Source organism: Neophocaena asiaeorientalis, unplaced genomic scaffold (genome assembly GCF_003031525.2).
Source record: "Neophocaena asiaeorientalis asiaeorientalis breed wild unplaced genomic scaffold, Neophocaena_asiaeorientalis_V1.1 scaffold594, whole genome shotgun sequence".
In the NCBI taxonomy this organism is placed as follows: Eukaryota; Metazoa; Chordata; class Mammalia; order Artiodactyla; family Phocoenidae; genus Neophocaena; species Neophocaena asiaeorientalis.
Genome location: NW_020175066.1, coordinates 1334705 through 1359143, shown reverse-complemented (window position 1 = coordinate 1359143; position 24439 = coordinate 1334705). Strand labels below are relative to the sequence as shown.

At 35.3% G+C, this 24439-nt stretch overlaps 1 protein-coding gene across 1 annotated transcript in view; it reads right to left on the bottom strand.

The window, feature by feature from the left end:
• Window positions 1-24439, bottom strand: part of LRBA (LPS responsive beige-like anchor protein) — a 723035-nt gene that overhangs the window by 602429 nt on the left and 96167 nt on the right. Inside the window, exons 5-10 of the mRNA XM_024764049.1 lie at window positions 23912-24033; window positions 23698-23824; window positions 22877-22996; window positions 20923-21069; window positions 857-1054; window positions 547-680 (exon numbers count right to left, since the gene is read on the bottom strand). Coding sequence (XP_024619817.1) covers window positions 547-680; window positions 857-1054; window positions 20923-21069; window positions 22877-22996; window positions 23698-23824; window positions 23912-24033 — 848 coding nt within the window. The remainder of the gene's footprint in view (window positions 1-546; window positions 681-856; window positions 1055-20922; window positions 21070-22876; window positions 22997-23697; window positions 23825-23911; window positions 24034-24439) is intronic.

The following is a 24439-nucleotide window of genomic DNA, read 5'->3' as shown; positions in this document are numbered from 1 at the left end:
TATTATCACTATGTCTAACTTTATTTGAAAATAACATTATTGGGACTTCCCTGGTGGCGCAGTGGTTAAGAATCCACCTGCCAATGCAGGTGACATGGGTTCGAGCCCTGGTCTGGGAAGATCCCACATGCCGTGGAGCAACTAAGCCCACGTGCCACAACTACTGAAGCCAACTCATCCAGAGCCCATGCTCCGTAACAAAGAGAAGCCACCGCAATTAGAAGCCCACGCACCACAACAAAGAGTAGCCTCCACTTGCCGCAACTAGAGAAAGCCTGCGCCCAGCAACCAAGACCCAACGCAGCCATAAAATAATTATTTTTAAAAACATTATTATGTTTTTTTAGAGCTTCCATACTTCCTACTGATAAAGAACTTTAATATTATTATTATTGAACTGAATTTATAATCATTATAGTTCAAAAATTTCTTTATATTCTCTTTTAACCCTACAACAAATTTTAAAGTTTGAAAAAAATATTGTGTAGCTCAACAGTGATGAAAATAACTCTCACATCAAATGAAAGAAAAAACAAAAGCACTCACCATACAGTCAAGTCAACTTCATCAGATAAATACTGCCTATAATCCAACTGTGCAAAAAGTGGAAACAGCACTTGTACTCCTCCAATTGAATGCATGGCACTTTGGATGGAATGTGTTAAAACTGCCTTCACATCCTTGTAAAACAAAAAAACACAGTAAAGATTCCAATGATTCTTTTCCAAAACAATTCAAAATGAAACGTAACAAGAACAATAAAATGTTACATTACATGTCAGAAGCTACCAAATACAACTCAATAATACATCAAAATTTACCATTAAAAATATTCTTAAAATATTACCACTAGTACCTGGAGCATGAGTGCATGTGGTGAATGAACAAAAATTGAAGGGTTGTCCTTAGGGGATGATTCGAGGCAAAGCTGGGCATCTGTGGCGCGTGGATTGTATGTGAATGCAATGGCACTAGAGAGTTTGCCATCATACAATAAAAGTTTGTGATGCTCAGCAAGGAACAGGTCACTTTCTGCTTTAAATTTAAATGTACCCTAAGAATTAATAAAAAGTAGAACAGTTAAGATAGGTCACAAAAAGAAAACTTAACTACAAATCACCAGAAATATAAAAATTTAAGTAGAATACTGATCATTTTCCTAACAATGTTAATTAAGAGAAGCCTTGCATGCTTAGTTACCTCTAAAGTAGACTGAATTTATTTTAAAGATATAATGGAAATCAAGTCAACTTGACATTAAAACCTTACATTTAAAAAAATGTAAAATTAATATCCTACACAGCATGTTTTGTTTTTTTTTATTGTATTGTCTTTTTTTAATTTTGGTAAAAAGAACATAATATAACATTTACCATCTTAAACATTTTTAAGTGTACAGTGCAGTCTTGTTAACTACAGCACACTATTGTACAACAAATCTCTAGAACTTTTATGTCTCATGAAATTGAAATTCCCGTTGAATAACAACTCATTTCCACTTCCCCCTGTACGCTGGCAAACATCATTCTACTTTATGATTCCATGAGTTTGACTACTTTATATAACTCAAACGAGGAGAGTCACAGAGTATTTGTCATTTTGTGACTGGTATAACATCCTTAAGATTCACCCATGCTGTAGGATGTGTCAGCGGTTTTTTTCTTTTTTAAAGCTGAATAATATTCCATTGTAAATACATACCACATTTTCTTTATTCATCCATCCATAGACAATTAGGTTTCTTTGACCTCTTATCTATTGTGAATAATGCTGCAATGAACAGGGGTGTACAAACAGCTCTTTCATATCCTGCTTTCAGTTCTTTTGGATATATACATAGAAGTAAGATTGCTCAATCATGTGGTAATTCTATTTTTTATTTCTTGAAGAATCACCATATTGTTTTCCATAGAGGCTGCACCATTTTACATTCCCACCAACATTGCATAAGGGTACCAATTTCTCCACACACCCTAAACCACACTTATTTTTATTTAATAATGGTCACATTAATGGGTGTAAGATGATTATCTACTGTGGTTCTGATTTACATTTCTCTGATGGCTAGTGACTGAGCATTTTTTCATATGCCTGTCACACATTTATATATTATCTTTGGAAAAAATTTTATTCAAGTCCTTTGCCCACTTTTTGTTTTGTTTTGTTTTTGTGGTACACGGGCCTCTCACTGTTGTGGCCTCTCCTGTTGTGGAGCACAGGCTCCGGATGCGCAGGCTCAGCGGCCATGGCTCACAGGCCCAGCCGCTCTGCTGCACATGGGATCTTCCCAAACCGGGTCACGAACCCGTGTCCCCTGCATCGGCAGGCAGACTCTCAACCACTGCGCCACTAGGGAAGCCCCTTTGCCCACTTTTTAAATGAGCTGGGTTTGTTGTTCTTGTTGTTGAGTTGTAGGAGTTCATCATATACTCTGGATATTATTAACACTTTATCAGATATTTGGTTTAAAATATTGTCTCCCATTTCATGGGTTGCCTTTTTACACTATTCCTTGATGCACAAGAATGTCAATGCACAAAAGATTTTAAGCTTGATGAAGTCTCATTTCATTGTCTATTTCTGTCTTTGTTTCCTATTTTTTTCGGTGTCATATCCAAGAAATCATTGCCAAACTCAATGTCATGAAGCTCTTCATGTGTTTTCATGCAGAAATCTTATGTGTAGGTCTTATGTTTACGTCTTTATTTTGAGTTAATTTTAATGTATGGAAGGTAAGGATCCAACTTCATTCTTTTCCATGTGGTTATCCATTTTTTAAAACACCATGTGCTTAAGAGATTAAATTTATTTATTTATTTATTTACTTATTTATTTATTTTTGACTGTGTTGGGTCTTCATTGCTGCACACGGGCTTTCTCTAGTCGCAGCGAGCAGGGGCTACTCTTTGTTGCAGTGCGCTGGCTTCTCATTGCAGTGGCTTCTCTTGTTGCAGAGCACAGGCTCTAGGCATGTAGGCTTCAGTAGTTGTGGCACGCAGGCTCAGTAGTTGTGGCTTGCGGGCTTAGTTGCTCCACGGCATGTAGAATCTTCCCAAACCAGGACTCGAACCCGTGTCCCCTGCACTGGCAGGCAGATTCTTTACCACTGCGCCACCACGGAAGTCCTGCTTAAGAGATTAATCTTTCCCCACTGCATGGTTTTGCATCCTTATAGAAGATCATTTCACCGTAAATACAAGGATTCATTTCTGGACTCTATTCTGTTCCATTAGTCTATGTATCTCTCTTTAAGCAAGTACCATAATGTTTTGATTACTGTAGCTTTGTAATATGTTTGAAATCCTGAAGTGTGAGACCTCTAAATTTGCTATTCTTTTTCAGAGTGTTTTGGCTATTCAGGGACCCTTGAGATTCCATGTAAATTTTAGGGTGGATTTTTCATTACTGTAAAAAAAATGCCATTGGGACATTGATAGGAATTACACTGAATCTGTAGATCACTTTGGGTAGCATGCATTTTTAACAATTTTAAGTCCTTCAGTCCATGAACACAAGATATCTTCCCATTTATTTGTGTCTTCTTTAATTCTTTCAGCTATATTTTACACTTTTCACTCACTGTACAAGTCTTCTGCCCCCTTGGTTAAGTTTATTCCTAAGTATTGCTTTTTATGCTATTATAAATGGAATTACTGTCTTATTTTCCTTTTCGGATTGTTCACTGATAGTATGTAGAAATACAACTGATTTTTGTTGCATATGATGTTGGCTGTGGGCTTTTCATATATGGTCTTATCATTTTGAAGGAGTTTCCTTTTATTTGTAATTTGTTGAGTGTTTTTATTATTAAAGGGTGTTGAATTTTGTCAAATACTTTCTCTGCATCTATTGAGATGATCATGTCGTTTTTGTCCTTCACTCTGTTAATGTGGCGTATTACATTGATTTTTTTTCATATGTTGAACCAGCTTTACATTTCAGTAATAAATCCCAGTTGGTCATAGGGTATGACGCTTCTAATGTGCTCTTGAATTTGGTTTCCTACAATACTGTTGAGGATTTTTGCATTAATACCAATCGGGGATATTAATCTGTAGCTTTATTTTCTTGTAGTGTCTTTGTCTGGCTGTGGTTTCAGGGCAATGCTAAACTCAGAAAATTAGTTTGGAAGTGTTCCCTCCTCTTTATTTTTTGGAAGAGTTGAGGAGAATTGGTGTTAATTCTTCTTTAATGTTTGGTAGAATTCTCCAGTGAAGCCATTTAGTCCTGGGCTTTTCCTTATTCAGAGGTTTTTGATTATTGATTCAATTTCCTTATTAGCGATAGTCTGTTCAGGTTTTTATTTCTTCAGTCCTGAGGGGTTGTATGTTTCTAGGAACATCTATTTCTTCTAGGTTATACAATTTATTGGCATGTAATTGTTCATAGTAGTCCCATAATTCTTTTTATATTCCTAGCATTAGCTGTAATGCCTACTCTTTCATTTCTGCTTTTAGTTACTTTAAGTCCTCTTTTTTCCTTAATTATTCTAGCTAAGAATTTCTCCGTTTTTTTGGTCTGTTAAAATAAAACCTGACTCAGTTTTGTTAAGTTTTTCTATTTCTTTTTTAGTCTCTATTTCATTTATTTCTGCTCTAATCTTTACCACTTCTATTCCTCTGCTAACTTTAGGTTTAGTTTGCTCTTCTTTTTCTAGTTCCTTGAAGCATAGATTAGGTTATTGACTTGAGATCATTCTTTTTTTTAAAGTAGGCATTTATCACTATGAACTTCCCTCCTCATATTGCTTTCTCTGCATCCCGTAAGTTTTGGTATGTAATTTTAGATTTCATTTGTATCAAGATATTTTCTAATTACCCTTGTAGTTTCTCCTTTGACCCATTAGTTTTTAAAGACTGTGTTGCTTAATTTCCACATATCTGTGTATTTTCCAGTTTCCTTCAACTACTGATTTCATTCCACTGTGGTCAGAAAAGATACATGGTATGAGTTCAATATTATTAAATTTGGTAAGACTTGTTACATGGTAATACGTGGTAATATGTGGTCTATCCTAAAGAATGTTCCATGTGAGCTTGAGAAGAATGTGTACTCACTCTACTATTGGTGGGCAGGATGTTCTATATTTGTCTGTTTGGTGCAATGGATCAATATTGTTCAAGAACTGTTTCATTACTGATCTGCAGTCTGGTTGTTCTGTCCATTATTGAAAGCACTATATTGAAGTGTCCTACTATTATTGTGTTTCCGCATAATTCTTCCTTCAGTTCTGTCAATCTCTGCTTCATATATTTGGGAGTTCTGATGTTAGGTGTAGATATTTTTAATTGTTATATCTTCCCGGTGAACTGACACTTTTATCATTATATAATTTTCCTCTTTGTCTCTTGTAACAGTTTTTGACTTAAAGTCTATCTTTTCTGATTATAAGTATGGCTACCTCCGCTCTCTTTTGGTTATCATTTGCATGTACTATCTTTATCCATCCTTTCACATTCAGCCTATGTATGTCCCTAGTGTGTCTCTCCTAGACAAAACACAGTTGCACTTTGTTTCTTGAATCCATTCAGCCAATTTACTTCTTTCTAGTTGGAGGTTTAATCTGGTCACATGTAATGTAATTACTGAATGGGAAAGACTTAGTATTGCTGTTTTCTTCATTGTAATTTGTTAATTGTTTTCCTTTGTATTTCATTGACTTTTTTCGTATTTATATGCTTTGATCCCTTCCTCCTTTTATTCTGTGTAACTTCTATGGGTATTTTATTTGTGGTTACCATGGAAATTATGTAAAATAACTTAAAGTTACAACACTCTAAACTGATAACAACTTCAATCACAAACAGAAACTACTCATTTATATCTCCACACCACCCCCACTTTATATTATTGATGTTAAAAATTACACCTTTTTGGGACATCACTGGTGGTGCAGTGGTTAAGAATCTGCCTGCCAATGCAGGGGACACGGGTTCGATCCCTGGTCCAGGGAGATCCCACATGCAGCAGAGCAACTAAGCCCATGCACCACAACTACTGAGCCTGTGCTCTAGAGCCTGCAAGCCACAACTACTGAAGCCCATGTGCCTAGAGCCCGTGCTCCACTACAAGAGAAGCCACTGCAATGAGAAGCCCACACACAGCAATGAAGAGTAGTCCCTGCTCGCCACAACTAGAGAAAGCCCACAAGCAGCAACAAAGACCCAATGCAGCCAAAAATAAATAAATAAAATTTTTAATTACATTTTTTTATATTGTGCATCTATTAACAAAGATTCAGAAAATTTTCTTGCTTTTGTCTTTTAAATCGATGAGAAAATAAAGTATAACCAAGTGGGACTATCCCAGACATGCAAGGTTGGTTTAAATTTGAATAATCAATGTAATATACTACATTAATAAAAATAAAGGACAAAAATCACATGATCATCTCAGTGGAAGCACAAAGAGCATTTGACAAAATCCAACAACTCTTCATGATAAAACACTCAACAAGCCAGGAATAAAAAGTAAACTCCCTTCAATAAACAAAGACCATCTATACAAAATTGATAGCTAATGTCATAGGCTGATGGTAAAAGAATGAATGCTTTCTCCCCTAAGGTCAGGGAAAAAAAAAGATGTTTGTTTTCACCACTTTTTTAAAAATTTTATTGTGGTAAGAACACTTAACAGGAGATCTACCTTATTAACGGATATTAAGTGATATTAACAGATAATTATTAACAGGTAATAAGATAATTATTTAACAGATAATAAGGTATTATTATCTATAAACACAATGTTGTACAGCAGACCTCCAGAACTTATTTATCTTGCATAACTAAAAATTTAGTACCATTGACTAGTAATTCCTTTTTTCCCTTCCCCCAGCCCTTGGCAACCACCATTCTACTCTTTGTTTCTATGACTTTGCTTTTATCTCATATAATTGGAATCATGTAGTGTTTGTCCCTCTGTGGCTGGTTTATCTCACATAGCATAATGTCCTCAAGATGCTGTACTAGAGGATCTAGCCAGGGCCACTACGCAAGGAAAAGAAATAAAGAGTATCCAGAAAGAACTAAAATGAGGGCAGTTTACAAATACATCATCTTATATATAAAATTAAACATAGAAAATGCCAAGAAATCCACACATAAAAAAACAAACTATCAGAGCTAATAAACTAGAATAGCAAGGTTGTACTGTAGAAGATAAATATATAAAAATTAATTTAGTTACCATACATAAGCAACAAATAACCCAAAAATGAAATTAAGGAACAATTCCATTTGATACTGCACATAAAAAAAGAAAATATTTCGGAATGAATTTAACAAAATACATATAAGACTTGTTCACTGAAAACTACAAAAAGAAACTGAAAAAGACCTAAATAAATGGAATAATATCCCATATTCATGGATTGGAAGATTTAATACTCATAAGATGACAAATCTTTCCAAATTGATCTATAGATTTGAGGCAATATCTATCAAAATCCTAGCTACTTTTTGTTGTAAAAATTAACAAGTGTATCTTAAATTCATACAGAAATGTAAGATACCAACAACAGCCAAAACAATCTTGAACAAGAACAAAGTTGGAGAACTCATACTTCCTAATTCAAAAAATGCATTACAAAACCACAGTATTCAAGACTGTGCTACTAGACTAAGAACAGACATATAGTTCAATGAAACACAATCGAGAGTCCACAAACACTTACATTTATGATCAACTGATTTTTGGTGAAGCTGTCAAGAAATACAATAAGGAGAGAATATTCTTTTCGGCAAATGATGCTGAGACAACTAAAAATCCAAATGCAAAGGAATAACGTTGCACCAAATACAAAAATTAACTCAAAATGAATCAAACACTTAAATGTAAGAGCTAAAAATATAAAACTTTTATAAGAAAACACAGGAGTAAATCTTCATGAACTTGAATTAGGAAATAATTTTTTAGATATGACACCAAAGCACAAATAATAAGAGAAAATGTAGACAAACTGGACTGCATCAAACTGAAATGTGTGCTTCAAAGGAAAACATCAGGCAAGTGGGAAGACAAGCCACAGAATGGGAGAAAATATTTGCAAATCATATACCTGATAATGGATTTGCTTCTAGGATATATTTTTAAAACTATTAAAACTGAGGCTGAGGAGAGGAGGAGTGGAGAGTTGTTGTTCAATAAGTATAGAGTTTCAGTTTTGCAGAATGAAGACAGTTCTACAGCTAGGTTGCACAATGTAAAAATAGTTAACACTACTTCACTGTACACTTAAAAATAGTTAAAGTGGTAAGTTTTATGTGTATGTTACCACAATTAAGTTTTTTTTTGAAAACCTCTTAAAATTTACCAAATAAAAAGGGACCTCAGTTTTTAAACAGGCAAAGATCTGAATAAACATTTCTCAAAAAAAGACATAAATAGCCTTATCATAAGCACACAAAAACACATTCAACATCATTAGTCATGAGGGAGATGCAAATCAAAACCAAACCACAATGAGATACCCTTTCACACCCACTAAAATGGCTATAATCAAAAAGTCAGATAATAACAGGTGTTCAAGAGAATATGAAGGCATCAAAATCCTCCTATACAGTTGCGGTAATATAAAATGATATGGCCACTTTGGAAAGCAATCTAGAAATTTCTTAAAAAGTTAAATGTAGAGTTACCATATTATCAGCAATTCCACTCTAGGTACATACCCAAGAGAAATAAAAACATGTGTGCACATAAAACCTTGCACAGAAGGGTTCATAGCAGCATTGTGCAAAACAGCCAAACGGTGGAAACAGCCCAATGACCGTCAACTGACGAATAGATAAAATGTGATATACCCACACAATATTATTTAGTAATAAAAAGGAATGAAGTATTAATGCGTGCTACAACATGGGTGGACCCTGAAAACATTATGCTAACTGAAAAAATGTCAACCACAGAACATCTCATACTGTATATTTTCCTTTACATGAATTGTCCAGAAGAGACAAATCTATACAAATAGAATTAGATTACAGTACTGGGAAGCAGGAAAAATCAGGAAGGACTGCTGATAACTACAGTATTTCTTTTGCGGATGAACATACTTTAACATTACAGAGTGGTAATGTTTGCACAACCTTGGGATACAATAAAAATCACTGAATTATACATAATAAACGGGTGAATGGTAAGATATGTGAATTATATCCCAACAAAACTTCTATTTTGAAAATCTCATTCAGAATAAAGGCTGTTCTGGGACCAATTAACAAAGCTTAAAAGTAAAACAAACTTCACAGACCTTCAAGATGGCAGAGGAGTAAGATGTGGAGATCACCTTCCTCCCCACAAATACATCAGAAATATATCTACACATGAAACAACTCCTACAGAACACCTAATGAACACTGGCAGAAGACCTCAGATTTCCCAAAAGGCAAGAACTTCCCCACGTACCTGAGTAGGGCAAAAGAAAAAAAACAAAAACGAGACAAAAGGATAGGGACTGGACCTGCACCACTGGGAGGGAGCTGTGAAGGAGGAAAGGTTTCCACACACTAGGAAGCTCCTTTGTGGGCGGAGACTGTGGGTGGCAGAGGCGGGGAGCTTCAGAGCCGTGGAGGAGAGCGCAGCAACAGCGGTGCAGAGGGCAAAGCGGAGACATTCCCACAAAGAGCATCGGTGCTGACCAGCACTCACCAGCCCGAAAGACTTGTCTGCTCACCCACTGGGGTGGGTGGGGGCTGGGAGCTGAGGCTTGGGCTTTGGAGGTCAGATCCCAGGGAGAGGACTGGCAGCGTGAACACAGCCTGAAGGGGCTAGTGAGCCACAACTAGCCAGGAGGGAGTCCGGTAAAAGTCTGGACCTGCCTAAGAGGCAAGAGACCATTGTTTCAGGGTGCACAAGGAGAGGGGATTCAGAGCACCACCTAAACAAGCTCCATGGACAGGCGCAAGCTGCATCTATCAGCGCAGACACCAGAGACAAGCATGAGACGCTAAGGCTGCTGCTGCAGCCACAAAGAAGCCTACGTGCAAGCACAGGTCACTATCCACATCTCCCATCCCAGAAGCCTGTGCAGCCCCCCACTGCCAGGGTCCCGGGATCCAGGGACAACTTGCCAGGGGAGAACATACAGCAGGCCTCAAGCTGGTGCAACATCACACTGGCCTCTGCCACCACAGGCTTCCCCGCATTCCCTACCCCTCCCTCCCCCAGGCCTGAGTGAGCCAGAGGCCCCTAATCAGCTGGTCCTTTAACCCCGTCCTGTCTGAGCGAAGAACAGATGCCTGCAGGCGACCTACACGCAGAGGCGGGACCAAATCCAAAGCTGAAACCCAGGAGCTGTGTGAACAAAGAAGAGAAAGGGAAACCTCTCCATGCAACCTCAGGAGCAGCAGATTAAATCTCCACAATCAACTTGATGTACCCTACATCTGTGGAATACCTGAAGAGACAACGAATCATCCCAAAATTGAGGTGGTGGACTTTGGAAGCAACTGTAGATTTCAGGTTTGCTTTCTGCATCTAATTTATTTCTGGTTTTATGTTTATCTAAGTTTAGTATTTACAGCTTATTATCATTGGTAGATTTGTTTATTGATTTGGTGGCTCTCTTCCTTTTTTTTTAATATATATTTCTTTTTCCTTTTTTTCCTTTTGTGAGTGTGTGTGCACATGCGTCTTTGTCTAATTTTGTCTGCAGAGCTTTCCTTTTACCATTTGTCCTAGGGTTCTGTCTTTCCATTTTTTGTTTGTTTTGTTGGCTTTTTCTTTTTTTAGTATAGTTTTTAGCACTTGTTACCATTGGTGGATTTGTTTATTGCTTTGGTGGCTCTCTTCTTTCTTTCTTTTATTACTTTTTTATTTTTAATAATATTTATTAAGATAAATATTATTTATCTTAATAACTTTAATGTATTGGTTTATTTACTTCTTCATTCTTTCTTTCTTTCCTTTTTTTTCTACCCTTTTCTTCTAAGCTGTGTGCCTGACAGGGTCTTGGTGCTCTGCCCGGGTGTCAGGCCTGAGCCCCTTAGGTAGGAGAGCTGAGTTCAGGACATTAGAACACCAGAGACCTCCCAGCTACACGTAATATCAAATGGCAAAAGCTCTCCCAGAGATCTCCATCTCAACACTAAGACCCAACTCCACTCAACAACCAGCAAGCTACAAGGCTGGACACCCCATGCCAAACAACTAGCAAGACAGGAACACAACCCCACCCATTAGCAGACAGGCTGCCTAAAATCATAATAAGGTCACAAACACCCCAAAACACACCACTGGACACGGTCCTGCCCACCAGAAAGACAATATCCAGCTTCACCCACCAAAACACAGGCACGAGTCCCATCCACCAGGAAGCCTACACAACCCACTGAACCAACCTTACCCACTGGAAGAAGACACCAAAAACAACAGGAACTAAGAACATGCAGCCTGCGAAAAGGAGACCCCAAACACACTAAGTTAATCAAAACAGAAGACAGAGAAATACACAGCAGATGAAGGAGCAAAGTAAAAGCCCACCAGACCAAACAAATGAAGAGAAAACAGGCAGTCTACCTGAAAAGAATTCAGAGTAATGATAGTAAACAAAATGGAAAATCTTCAAAACAGAATGGAGAAAATACAAGAAATGTTTAACAAGTAGATACAAGAACTAAAGAACAAACAAACAGTGAAGAACAACATAATAAATGAAATTTTAAATTCTCTAAAAGAAATCAATAGCAGAATAACTGAGGCAGAAGAACGGATAAGTGACCTGGAAGATAAAATAGTGGAAATAACTACCACACAGCAGAATAAGAAATAATAATGAAAAGAATTGAGGACAGTCTCAGAGAACTCTGGGACAATACTGAACACATCAATAGTCGAATTACAGTGGTCCCAGAAGAAGAGGAGAAAAAGAACGGTACTGAGAAAATATTTGAAGAGATTATAGTTGAAAACTTCCCTAATATGGGAAAGGAAATAGTCAATCAAGTACAGGAAGCACAGAGTCCCATACAGGATAAATCCAAGGAAAAACATGCCAAGACACCTATTAATCAAGCTATCAAAAATTAAATACAAAGAATAAATATTAAAAGCAGCAAAGGAAAGCAACAAGTAACATACAAGGGAAGCCCCATAATGTTACCATTTGATTTCTTAGCAGAAACTCTGCAAGCAGGAAGGGTGTTGGCAGGACATATTTAAAGTGATGAATGGGAAAAACCCACAACCAAAATTACTCTACCTAGCAAGCATCTAATTCAGATTTCACAGAGAAATCAAAACTCTTACAAACAAGCAAAATCTAAGAGACTTTAGCACCACCAAACCAGCTTTACAACAAATGCTAAAGGAACTTCCCTAGGGAGGAAAACAAGAGAAGGAAAAGACCTACAATAACAAACCCAAAACAATTAAGAAAATGGTAATAGGAACATACATATCAATAATTACCTTAAATGCAAATGGACTAAATGCTCCAACCAAAAGACACAGACTGGCTGAATAGATACAAAAACAAGACCCCTATAGATACTGTCTACAAGAGATGCACTTCAGACCTACAGACACATACAAACTGAAAGTAAGGGGATGGAAAAAGATATTCCATGCAATGGAAATCAAAAGAAAGCTGGAGTAGCAATTCTCATATCAGGCAAAATAGATGTTTAAATAAACACGATTAGAAGAGACAGAGAAGGACACTACATAATGATCAAGGGATCAATGCAAGAAGAATACATAACACTTGTAAATATTAATGCACCCAACACAGGAGCACCTCAATACATAAGGCAAATGCTAACAGCCATAAAAGGGGAAATCAACAGTAACACAATAATAGTAACAGACTTTAACACCCCATTTTCACCAAAGGACAGATCATCCAAAATGAAAATGAATAAGGAAACACAAGCTTTAAATGCTACATTAAACAACATGGACTTAATTGATATTTATAGGACATTCCATCCAAAAACAACAGAATACACTTTCTTCTAAAGTGCTCATGGAACATTCTCCAGGATACACCATGTCTTGGGTCACAAATCAAGAGTTCGTAAATTTAAGAAAATTTAAATCATATCAAGTATCTTTTCTGACCACAATGCTATGAGACTAGATATCACTTACAGGAAAAAATCTGTAAAAAATACAAACACATGGAGGCTAAACAATACACTACTTAATAACCAAGAGATCACGGAAGAAATCAAAGAGGAAATCAAAAAATACCTAGAGTGACAATGAAAAATACCTAGAATGACAAAAAATACCTAGAATGACAATGAAAACACGACAACCCAAAACCTAAGGGATGCAGCAAAAGCAGTTCTAAGATCGAAGTTTATAGCAATAAAATCCTACCTCAAGAAACAACAAACATCTGAAAAAAACAACCTAAGCTTATACCTACAGCAATTAGAGAAAAAAGAACAAAAAAACCCCAAAAGTTAGCAGAAGGAAAGAAATCATAAGGGACAGATCAGAAATAAATGAAAAAGAAATGAAGGAAACAACAGCAAAGATCAATAAAACTAAAAGCTGGTTCTTTGAGAAGATAAACAAAATTGATAAACCATTAGCCAGACTCATCAAAAAAAAAAAAGGAAGACTCAAATCAATAGAATGAGAAATGAAAAATGAAAACAAAATTGATAAACCATTAGCCAGACTCATCAAAAAAAAAAAAGGAAGACTCAAATCAATAGAATGAAAAATGAAAAAGAAAAAACTGACACTGCAGAAATACAAAGGATCATGAGAGATTACTACAAGCAACTATATGCCAATAAAATGGACAACCTGGAAGAAATGGACAAATTCTTAGAAAAGCACAACCTTCCCAGACTCTACCAGGAAGGAAGAGAAAATATACACAGACCAATCACAAGCACTGAAATTGAGACTGTGATTAAAAATCTTTCAACAAACAAAAGCCCAGGACCAGATGGCTTCACAGGCAAATTCTATCAAACATTAAAAGAGCTAACACCTATCCTTCTCAAACTCTTCCAAAATATAGCATTGGGAAGAACACTTCCAAACTCATTCTACGAGGCCACTATAACCCTGATACCAGAACCACACGAAGATGTCACAATAAAAGAAAACTATAGACCAATATCACTGATGAACATAGATGCGAAAATCCTCAACAACATACTAGCAAACAGAATCCAACAGCATATGAAAAGGATCATACACCATGATCAAGTGGGGTGTACCCCAGGAATGCTAGGATTCTTCAATATACGCAAATAAATCAATGTGATAAACCATATTAACAAACTGAAGAAGAAAAACCATATGATGATCTCAATAGATGCAAAAAAGTTTTTGACAAAATTCAACACCCATTTATGATAAAAACCCTCCAGAAAGTAGGCATAGGGGGAACTTACCTCAATATAATAAAGGCCATATATGACAAACCCACAGCCAACATCGTCCTCAATGGTGAAAAACTGAAACCATTTCCTCTAACATCAGGAACAACACAAGGTTGTCCACTCTCACCACTAACATTCAACACAGTTTTGGAAGTTCTAGCCACAGCAATCAGAGAAGAAAATAAAATAAAAGGAATCCAAATCATAAAAGAAGTAAAGCTGTCACTATTTGCAGATGACATGGTACTATACACAGAGAATCCTAAAGATGCTACCAGGAAACTACTAGAGCTAATCAATGAATTTGGTAGAGTAGCAGGATACAAAATTAATGCACAGATATCTCTTGCATTCTTATACACTAATGATGAAACATCTGAAACAGAAATTAAGTAAACACTCCCATTTACCACTGCAACAAAAAGAATAAACTACCTAGGAATAAACCTACCTAAGGAGGCAAAAGACATGTATCCAGAAAACTATAAGACACTATAAGAGAAATTAAAGATGATACAAACAGATGGAGACATATACCATGTTCTTGGATTGGAAGAATCAACATTGTGAAAATGACTAAAATACCCAAAGCAAACTACAGATTCAATGCACTCCCTCCCTATAAAACTACCAGTGGCATTTTTCACAGAACTAGAACAAAAAATTTCACAATTTGTATGGAAGCAGAAAAGACACCAAATAGCCAAAGCATTCTTGAGAAAGAAAAACAGAGTTGGAGGAAACAGTCCCCCTGACTACAGACTATACTACAAAGCTACAGTAATCAAGACAGTATGGTACTGGCACAAAAACAGAAATATAGATCAATGGAACAGGATAATAATCCCAGAGATAAACCCACGCACATATGGTCACCTTACTTTTGATAAAGGAGGCAAGAATATACCATGGAGAAAAGACAGCCTCTTCAATAAGTGGTGCTGGGAAAACTGGACAGCTATAGGTAGAAGAATGAAAGTAGAACATTCCCTAACACCACACACAAAAATAAACTCAAATGGATTAAAACTAAATGTAAGTCCAGAGACTATATATCTCTTACAGGAAAACACAGGCAGAACACTCTATGACATAAATCACAGCAAGATCCTTTTTGACCTATCTCCTAGAGAAATGGAACTAAAAACAAAAATAAACAAATGGGACCTAATGAAACTTAAAATCTTTTGCACAGCAAAGGAAACCATAAACAAGATGAAAAGACAACCCTCAGGATGGGAGAAAATATTTGCAAATGAAGCAAATGACAAAGGATTAATCTCCAAAATATACAAGCAGCTCATGCAGCTCAATATCAAGAAAACAAACAACCCAATCCAAAAATGGGCAGAAGACCTAAATAGATGTTTCTCCAAAGAAGATATACAGATTGCCAACAAACACATGAAAGGATGCTCAACATCACTAATCATTAGAGAAATGCAAATCAAAAATACAATGAGATATCACCTCACACCGGTCAGAATGGCCATCTTCCAAAAATCTACAAACAATAAATGTTGCAGAGGTTGCGGAGAAAAGGGGACCCTCTTGCACTGCTGGTGGGAATGTAAATTGATACAGCCACTATGGAGGACAGTATGGAGGTTCCTGAAAAAACTAAAAATAGAACTACCATATGACCCAGCAATCCCACTACTGGGCATATACCCTGAGAAAACCATAATTCAAAAAGAGTCATGTAGCACAATGTTCACTGCAGCTGTATTGACAATAGCCAGGACATGGAAGCAACCTAAGTGTCCATCGACAGGGGAATGGATAAAGAAGATGTGGCACATATATACAATGAAATATTACTCAGCCATGAAAAGGAACGAAATTGGGTCATTCGTAGCGAGGTGGATGGACCTAGAGTCTGTCATACAGAGTGACGTAAGTCAGAAATAGAAAAACAAATACCGTATGCTAACACATATATATGGAATCTAAAAAAAAAAGAAAACAAACAAACATGATTCTGCAGAACCTAGGGCCAGGACAGGAATAAAGACACAGACATAGAGAACTGACTTGAGGATATGGGGGGGAAGGGTAAACTGGGACAAAGTGAGAGAGTGGCATGGACTTATAAATACTACCAAATGTAAAATAGATAGCTAGTGGGGATCAGCCGCATAGCACAGGGAGATCAGCTCAGTGCTTTGTGACCACCTAGAGGGGCAGGATAGGGAGGGTGGGAGGGAGACGCATGAGGGAGGAGATACGGGTATATATGTATATGTATAGCTGATTCACTTTGTTATAAAGCAGAAACTAACACAGCACTGTAAAGCAATTATACTCCAATAAAGATGTTAAAAATGAAAACATATTTACAATATGTTAAAAACCATTGTATGTTGAAATAGATTTATGAAAAGCTATATAAAAAAAAAAGAAAGAAACGAAATTGAGTTATTTGTAGTGAGGTGAATGGACCTAGAGTCTGTCATACAGAGTGAAGTAAGTCAGAAAGAGATAAACAAATACCGTATGGTATCACATATATATGGAATCTAAAAAAAAAAAAAAACAAAACAAAAAAAACAATGGTTCTGAAGAACCTAAGGGCAGGACAGGAACAAAGACGCAGACGTAGAGAATGGACTTCAGAACACAGGGAGGGGGAAGGGTAAGCTGGGATGAAGTGAGAGAGTGGCATGGACATATATACACTACCAAATGTAAAACAGATACCTAGTGGGAAGCAGCCGCATAGCACAGGGAGATCAGCTCAGTGCTTTGTGACCACCTAGATGGGTGGGATAGGGAGGGTGGGAGGGAGACACAAGAGGGAGGAGATATGGGGGCATATGTAGAGCTGATTCACTTTGTTATAAAGCAGAAACTAACACACCATTGTAAAGCAATTATACTCTAATAAAGATGTTAAAAAAATAAAATTAAAAATAAATGGTGAAATAAAACAAACTTCAAATAAATAAACTTAACTGAACGTAATCTACTGACTAGCAGAACAAAGCCCAACGATCTTTAAAAAAAAAAAAGCAAGAAAATCCAGACATTTATGTGGTCAAAATCATAATGTCCAGTATTTAATCCAAAATTACTAAACAAACCACAAAGTCTGAAACAACCAGCAGACTATCAGTAAATAAAAATAAACCCAGAAATATAGATGATGAAATTAGAAGAAAAAGACATTAGAATAGTCACAACTATGGTCAGGTATTTTTTTTAAGACAATGTTGAAAGGAGAAAAATAGATAATGATAATTATCGAAACTTATCAGGACACAAAATACTTGAAACGAATAATTCGTTTGATAGAATTAATGGCAATAAGGCATTTGATAAAGAAGGATTAGTGAACATAAAGATAATACCATGAAAACAATCCAAAGCAGAACATTTCTTATAATTCAGGCAAAAAATAGCATCTCAATGCTCTGTTTGCTTGTATCTAACGTCTAAAATAAATGTAATATGAATTCTAGAAGAAGATAAAAAACAGAAAATATATTAAAGAAATAATAGCAAAAAGTTTCATATTTCACCAAAATCATAAACCCACAGAACTGAGCAGTTCAAGTAATCTAAAGTAGGCTAAATATGCACACACATACACACATACATACACACACACACACACACACACACACACACAAACCCATACCAACATATACTATATTCATTTTCTAAAAATCAGTGACAAGAGTAAATCTTAAAACCAGCAAGTGAAAAGAAAGACATATTACATATAGAGGAAGACCACACACTTCTTGTTAGAAACTATGCAAGTCAGTTAAACAAAGAATATCTTGAAAAAGCTCAAAAAAGAAAACTGTCACCTTCAAATTTTATAATCAGTAAAACTATTTTTCAAAGCTGAAAGAAGAACAAAAGCTTTTTCAGACAAATGAAAGCTCAGAAAAGCCACTGACAGTAAATCTCCATTATAAGAAATAATAAAACAATTCAAATGGAAGGAAAATGATATGAGACAGAAACATGAATCTACACAAAGATGTATCCTAGAAATGGTGAATACATAGATAAATACAAAGTATATGATCTTTCTCACTTTAAATTTTTTTTAAATATAAATGAATGAATCAAAAATAATAAAAATGTATCAAAAGGACCATAATATATGAAGAAGTAAAATCTACAAAAATAACAAAACCGAGGACAGGAAGGGGAATTGCAGGATTATGTTGGAAGGGTCTTACACTGCACAATGTCATTTACTGGTAGACTATGATAAGTTAAAGTTTAAAAAAAAACTAATAAACCAATAGTAGAAATAAGTGGAATACTAAATAATAGGCAATCTAAATCAAAGCAGAGAAAGAGGAAAGAATCAAAGAACAGACAACAGAAAACAAATAGCAAGACAGTAGATTTAAGTCCCACAATATCTATACTTATTCATACACTGGATGTAAATTATGTGAACATTCCAATGAAAGGCAGAGATTGACTGACTCAATAAAAAAGCAAGACTCATTTTACAAAATTCAGTATCCTTCTAATAAAATCTCTCAGAAAACTAGAAATAGAAAAGAAATTTCTCAACTTGAAAAAGCATCTATAAAATATGTATGAATGCTTTCCCTCCAAAATCAGGAACAAGGCAAAAATGTCTACTCTTGTCATTTATATTTTAACTATTTATCCTGGAGGTCCTATTTAGTACAATAAGGGAAAAAAGAGAAAAGGCATACAGATTGGATATGAAGAAGTAAAGCTTACAGTCTACATGAACATGTATGTAGAAAATACTAAAACAGCAACAACAAAAAACTAGTAAAACTAATAAGCAAGTTCAGCAAGGTCTTGTTAAAAAGTCAATAAAACTCAACTACATTTCTATACACTACAAACAAATGATTAGAAATTAACTTTTTTAAAAATGCAACTTAAGATATTACCTAAAAAACATGAAATATTTAAAAATACATTTAACAAAATATATGCATGACCTGTACAATGAAAACCAAAAAACACTGCTGGGAGATATTAATAAAGACCTAAGTAAATAAAGATATCATGGTCACAGATTGGATAATCCAGTATTAGTGAGATGTCAATTATCCTCTAACTGATCTATACCTTAATACAGTACCAAATAAAACCCCCAGTAGACTTTTTTGTAGAAAGCGATAAGCTCGTTCTAAAATACATCTAGAGGCTTCCCTGGAGGTGCATCCGAAAAAAAAAAAAAAAAAAAAAAACCAGAACGAGAAACTGCTAGGGACCCACTCAAATGTCTAATATTAAAAAGACCAGCCATACCAGGTGTTAACAGGATGTGAAGTAAGTAGAAAGCTCATACATTGCTTGTAGAAATGAAAAATCGTGCAACTACCTTGGAAAAGAGCTTGGCAGTTTCAGCTGCCATACCAGTTAACAATTCCACTCTTACATATTTATGAAATACACAAAGAATTGTACAGCAATATTCATAGCAGCTTGTTCATAATAGCCAAAATCTGGAAACAACCCAAATATTCATCAAGAGATGAATGGGTTAAAAAGTTGTGATATACTCATACAAAGGAACACTACTTAGCAATAAATAAGAGGGAACTAGTAATACAAAACAACATAGATGAATCTTAAAACATGCTAAGAAACCGAACTCCAAGGAGCACACATTGCATGATTCTATTTACATAAAACCTTATTAAAAACAAATCTATTTGATAGTGACAGAAACAGATCAGTAGTTGCCCGTCAACAGAAACGGGGTGGGGTTAGAGAAGCACAAGGGACTGACTAGGAAAGAGCAGAGAGGTACCTTTTGCTGTGACAGAAATGTTCTATGTCTTGATTGCTGCATTATACTTTTGTCAAAACTAATTAAAATATGTATACTTTATTGACTCCAACAGTATGTAAATTAACGTAAGTTGATTTTGTTTTCAAAGGAACATAACAGACAAATCACTCCCTGAAACCAAACTAGATTAACAATGGCTTAACCTAAAGGTTCCCAAACTTCCTTGATTCATGACACTCTTAGCTTCACAGTAATTTTTTATGGTGTTCCAGACTAAAATAACATTTCTGTTTATTAGTTTGACCCAACTACTTTATATTTTAACAATTTATTAGCCATTTGAAAAACTTAATGCACAAATTGAAAAAAATGTTTCCTTCATTATTATATTAGCAAAATTATTTATTAATGGGATGTATATGCGTCTTGGGTACTGCACAAATTCTCAAATTTTGGAATCAGATTTCATAGCTCATCCTCATTTCCTGTTCCACACTGATTTTCACATGGTACTTGCTCTTTATCACAGCAAGCATTAAAAACTTAGCTGTGCAAGGATATGATATCACCAAAAGAAATGCAGCATAAATTAAAGTTGAAACTTGAGCTAGTACTTTGCACAGTAACCCACATATGACAAGTATACTATGCTTCCCACAAAACTTTCAAAGACCCTTTGGACGGACTCCTGTGACTTCCCTATGGTGCCTTTGGTCACTTTCACATACAGTTTAGTAACCCAAGGTGTAAGCTGCCCCATGCACCACCCACCTATAAATCAAGCTCAACTAACACTGGTTAAGCAGGGAACAGCAAGTAAAGTACCTTGTATCCTAGGCCCAATTGATAAATAGCAAAAATCTGAGCTGCATTAAGAGCTTCACTAAAAAGGTAAACTGCAGTCATCTGACCACAGAATACCCTATTAGCATCTGCTGTTTCTGATGAGCCCAGGAAACACTTGTCAAAGGTCTGTGAAAGAAAACAGAAAAGTTTATTAGAGAAAAAACAAAAAATTATATCCTCCAGAAATAATAACAAACTATACTGGTATAAATATTTTGCCCACTCTAAAATATAATCAGAATAGATTAAAATAATTCATTTAGCATTTCACTTCATTCATTCCCATTTGGTGTAGAGATCAGGAAAGACATCATAGAAAGGAGATAAGACAAGTTTTCCAAAGTACAATAAACAAAACCTGATGACAAAGTGGATATAGGAAACAGCCAGAGAAATCATTATGGACTCTGAAGGTTCATACTTGGTCAGCCAAAGAACCAGACAGAAGAGCAGGCTTTGGAGCAATGAGGAAAATCATGAGTTAAGTGTGGGACATATAATGAATGCGTCTTTTCTGTGAACTAATGTGGATGAAGAAGCAATTGCCAACAAGGTTCTGCATGGTGAGGAGTTAAGACTGTAACTTTTTGTAGACATCAAGATACAAATAATGGGTGAAGTCATGGAGTAGATGCAATCTCTCAAAAGGAATGTGTAAATCAAGAAAATCAGGTGTATGTTTTTCTTCTTCAGACAAAAAATTCCTCTTAATAACATCCAGGTTGCAAAGACCCCATTTTAAAAACTCATGTATACAACAAGGAGGAAGAAAAGTATCCATATCTCTTTAAAAGTATCATTTTATACCATGAAACTGTTAGGAAGGATGTTGAAAAATATGTATGTGTTGACATTAAGGAATATAATATAAAAATTTTTAACATTTGGGTTCTGAAGACAAACCACCTATATCAAATCACTGCCTCCCACGCTGCTGATTTTGGCAAATTACTTAACCTCTCTGTGCTCAGTTTCACTGGTAAAATGAAGATTACAACAGTACTTACCTTGCAAGGTTGGGGCTTACAGAAAATAAAGGTATTTATTACAATGCCTGGAATACAATAAGTACTCAATAAGGATTAATGTAAGGAAAAAAACAGGTTGAAAAGCAGTATACATATCTGATCCCTTTTTTATATTTAAAAAAATAAGAGCTAACATTTATTGAGCACTTATTCTGTACAAGGCACTCTGCTACTGAATTTGTGAACAGTATCTCATTTAATCAACCTTCTGAGATACATACTATTTTACACCCATTTTTAGGTGGAGCAAACTTTGGCCTAATAGACTAAGTAAGGTCATACTGTCAGTAAGGGATTCAAACCTAAGTCTATCTTTTATAACAACCTGGGCTCTTAAGGTCAGCATTTCAAAATATGTAAATATCTATAGGATAAAACATGAAAGGAGGAGTTATTGGTAAATGAGTGTTGCAAGCTTGCATTCATTTTCCTGATCTGTATTTTTCGAGGTTTCTATTAAAAATGTAAGTGGGGTGTGGGGGGGAGAACATTTAAATTAAATCTAACCTATGAATCTCTTTTTGAATCTTGAAAATATTATAACATAATAGTTATCTATATGAATTTTATGGAAAATTTATAAGCATGCATCATCTAACTCATTCATAAAAATCATCAGAAGCCTGTAGTAGAGCTCTCAGGTTTAATTTGATCAATGGACCAATGACACAAATACTTTCAAGATATACCCACTGTTACCTATGAATCTTCTCTACCCTTTCCAGAATAATTTTGTAACAATGACTGAGTAATATGTGCCATATTAGCACAGTTCTACTCTCTTAATATATTAACATGCTAGCCAAACTATGATTATAAAACTCCACCATTGTGGTATTCTACAATTTATATTCAATGTAAAATATATTTTTCTTATTTCACTGTAACTTTCTCAAATTACTTACATCACTGGTGTTGACAAACCATGTTATCTCTCCATAGGAAGCAAGCTCACCATTCACATAACATCGAAGCTCACTGTTCTTCCACCGGTTATAAATGTGCACTATGGTTACCATATACCACTGAATAAGCAAAACAGTTAAAAAAAAAAAAAGATAACGATAATGATCTTTCCAATAACTCAACCTCATTGATAATAACGAGTAAAAATTAAATTCTAAATTACAATTAAAACTAAAAATAAAATAAGACTACCTTTATTAAATTCAATATTCTACCTCTTGAACCATATTGATTCAAGGGAACTCTCAACAAATAACAGCTTCCCATGAAATTATTTTTCAAATTTTTTATTATGACAATGTTTAAATATACCTCCAAAAGTAAAAAGTTTAGCAAACTCTCTCACCATCTCGTTTCCACAACTGTCAACATTTTTATCCTATCTGTTTTATCTGTCTATTTACCTATCTACATATATACAGATGTATATTTTGTTAATAAACCGTTTATTAATCTCTAAATTTTAAGGTACAAAAGAAAATACATATTACTACTAACACTACTACTACTACTAAAATAATTGCCGCTGATATTTTCCCCCTGTATTTCCTTTAAACTCTACAAATAACTAAATATTCACTCTTTTCATTATCCAAATCAGAGAGGTTAACAATTGTCCAGTGATTTACACTTCATTTTCTAAAAGAGTATAAACACAGAGCTATGATTTACCACATATTATGTCAATAACACTAAAGCAAAGCATTCTGAAGGTTAGAATAGCTTGGTAACATAACTATGACTCAGTAAGATCACATACCTTTTGTGGCTTGAAATCAAATTTCACACAGTGTTGAAAGCCTTTTCCTTTTGACTTTACTGATGTTATAATTAAACATCCCCCAACAAAGTGTGCAGAATAACCAAGACCTTTGCTGGTTCTGAAACTATAAAATATAAGTTTTCATTTCATCTCCAAATATTCTTCTCATTTTCAAAGTAAAGTAACAACACTAAATTACAGAAATACATACCAATACAAATATGGTTTATCTTTATCCACATTGATGTTATTTACAGGATCCATTCTAAGCCAGGTATGAAATGTAAAACCATTCTGGTATGGCCATTTGGCTATAGGAGGTAATGCAATAGCCTAAACGAAAAAGCTTTGAGTTACTGACTCACAATGAAAAATTTTGTTACTGAAATCATGAAAATGAGACCTTACAATGCTATATATATTCCTACTAGATATTATTCTACATCATGATTAAAATATGCAGTAGTCTCTTTATCTGAAAGAAGATTTTAATAACTTCTAAATATTCCAAAATATATAGTAATGATGATAATTTAATTAAACAATAGAAACATTCCAAGTGACCTGCTTGATGCACTAATCATAGGTGCTTCATTTCTTACAATAAACATGTCCAAAGAAATTCCTATTAAAAGAGTTAGGCAGTGGGCTTCCCTGGTGGTGCAGTGGTTAAGAATCCACCTGCCAATGCAGGGGACATGGGTTTAAGCCCTGGTCTGGGAATATCCCAAATGCTGCA